Source organism: Eimeria mitis, genomic scaffold, assembly GCF_000499745.2.
Source record: "Eimeria mitis Houghton genomic scaffold, Emh_scaff4028, whole genome shotgun sequence".
NCBI classification, from domain to species: Eukaryota; Apicomplexa; class Conoidasida; order Eucoccidiorida; family Eimeriidae; genus Eimeria; species Eimeria mitis.
The window spans coordinates 2,316-3,701 of NW_013572362.1; the positions used below are offsets into that span (position 1 = coordinate 2,316).

Below are 1,386 nucleotides of genomic sequence, written 5' to 3' on the forward strand. Positions count from 1 at the left end.
AGAACACCTACAGCTGCTGGTATTGTTGTTGCCCCTCCACAAATAAATTTATTTTTTTTTAAAATAAAAAAAATTTTTCTGCCGTCGATTGAAAAAGAAGAAAAAACATTAACTTCTTCTTTTTCTTCTTTTTGCTTTTTTTGTTTTTTTTCGTTTTTTTCTTTTTCTTTTGCTTTTTTTTCTTTTTCTTTTTCTTCTTTTTCTTTTTCTTTTTCTTCTTTTTCTTTTTCTTCTTTTTCTTTTTCTTTTTCTTTTTCTTCTTTTTCTTTTTCTTTTTCTCTTTCTCTTTCTTCTTTTTCTTCGTTTTCTTCTTTTTCTTTTTCTTCTTTTTTTTGTTTTAGTAAAAACAAAAAGCTGCCTATACACCCCGATTGGCTTTCCTCGATATCTCCCCTCACCACCAAACGGTCACACACTAATTCTTCTTTTTCTTCTTTTTCTTTTTTTTGTTTTTTTTCTTTTTTTTCTTTTTCTTTTTCTTTTTCTTTTTCTTCTCCTTTTTCTTTTTCTTTTTCTTCTTCTTCTTTTCCGTTTTGTTCTTGTTGTTGTTGTTGTTCTTGTTTTTCTTTTTCTTTTTCTTTTTCTCCTTCTTCTTCCTTTTCTTTTTGATCGTTTTTTTCTTTTTCCTTTTCCTTTTCTTCTTCCTCTATTTCTTTTTCTCTTTCTTTTTCTTTTTCTTCTTTTTCCATTTCTTCTTTTTCTTTTTCTTTTTCTTTATCTTCTTTTTGTTTTTCTTCTTCGTTCTCTTCGCTTTGTGTTTTTTGTTTTTGTTGTTTTTCTTTCTCTTCTTCTTTTTCTTCGTTTTGTTTTTCTCTTTCTGCGTTTTCCCCTTGCTGCTGTTGCTGCAGCAGCTGCTGCAGCTGTTGCTGCTGTTGTTGCTGCAGCTGCTGCTGCAGCTTTTGCTGCTGTTGTTGCTGCAGCTGCTGCTGCTCCTGCTGCTGCTGCTGTTGCTGCTGCTGTTGCTGCTCCTGCTGCTGCAGTTCCTCTAGGAGTGTGAGCCCGGTAGCAACTAGCTGCTGCAGCAGCAGCAGCTGTTTGCTGCTGGGTTGCAGCAGCAACTGAAAGCAGCTGGGGTGTATCCGCAGGTTATCAGCAGCATTAAAAAGAGAAGCAGCAGCAGCAGCAGCAGCAGCAGCAGGAGCAGCAGCAGCACAATCAACAGGAATTGCTGCTGGCATCCCAAACAAAATATCGCGGGGATGAAACAGAGCAGCAGCAGCAGCAACAGAAGCAGCAGCAGCACCAGACGCAGCAGCACCAGAAGCAGCAGCAGCAGTAGCAGCAGCAGGAGCAGCAGAAACAGCAGCAGCAGGAGAAGCAGCAGCAGCAGCAGCAGCAGGGAGAGTCATAGATTCTTCCTCCGCGCACTCACAAACCAAAGAACGC

General features: G+C 38.9%; 1 protein-coding gene across 1 annotated transcript in view; it reads right to left on the minus strand.

The window, feature by feature from the left end:
- Window positions 1-1,386, minus strand: part of EMH_0071760 (uncharacterized protein) — a gene marked incomplete at both ends in the record, with an annotated part of 3,165 nt that overhangs the window by 314 nt on the left and 1,465 nt on the right. Inside the window, one exon of the mRNA XM_013499138.1 lies at window positions 108-1,385. Within this exon, the coding sequence (XP_013354592.1) occupies window positions 108-1,385 (1,278 nt within the window). The remainder of the gene's footprint in view (window positions 1-107; window position 1,386) is intronic.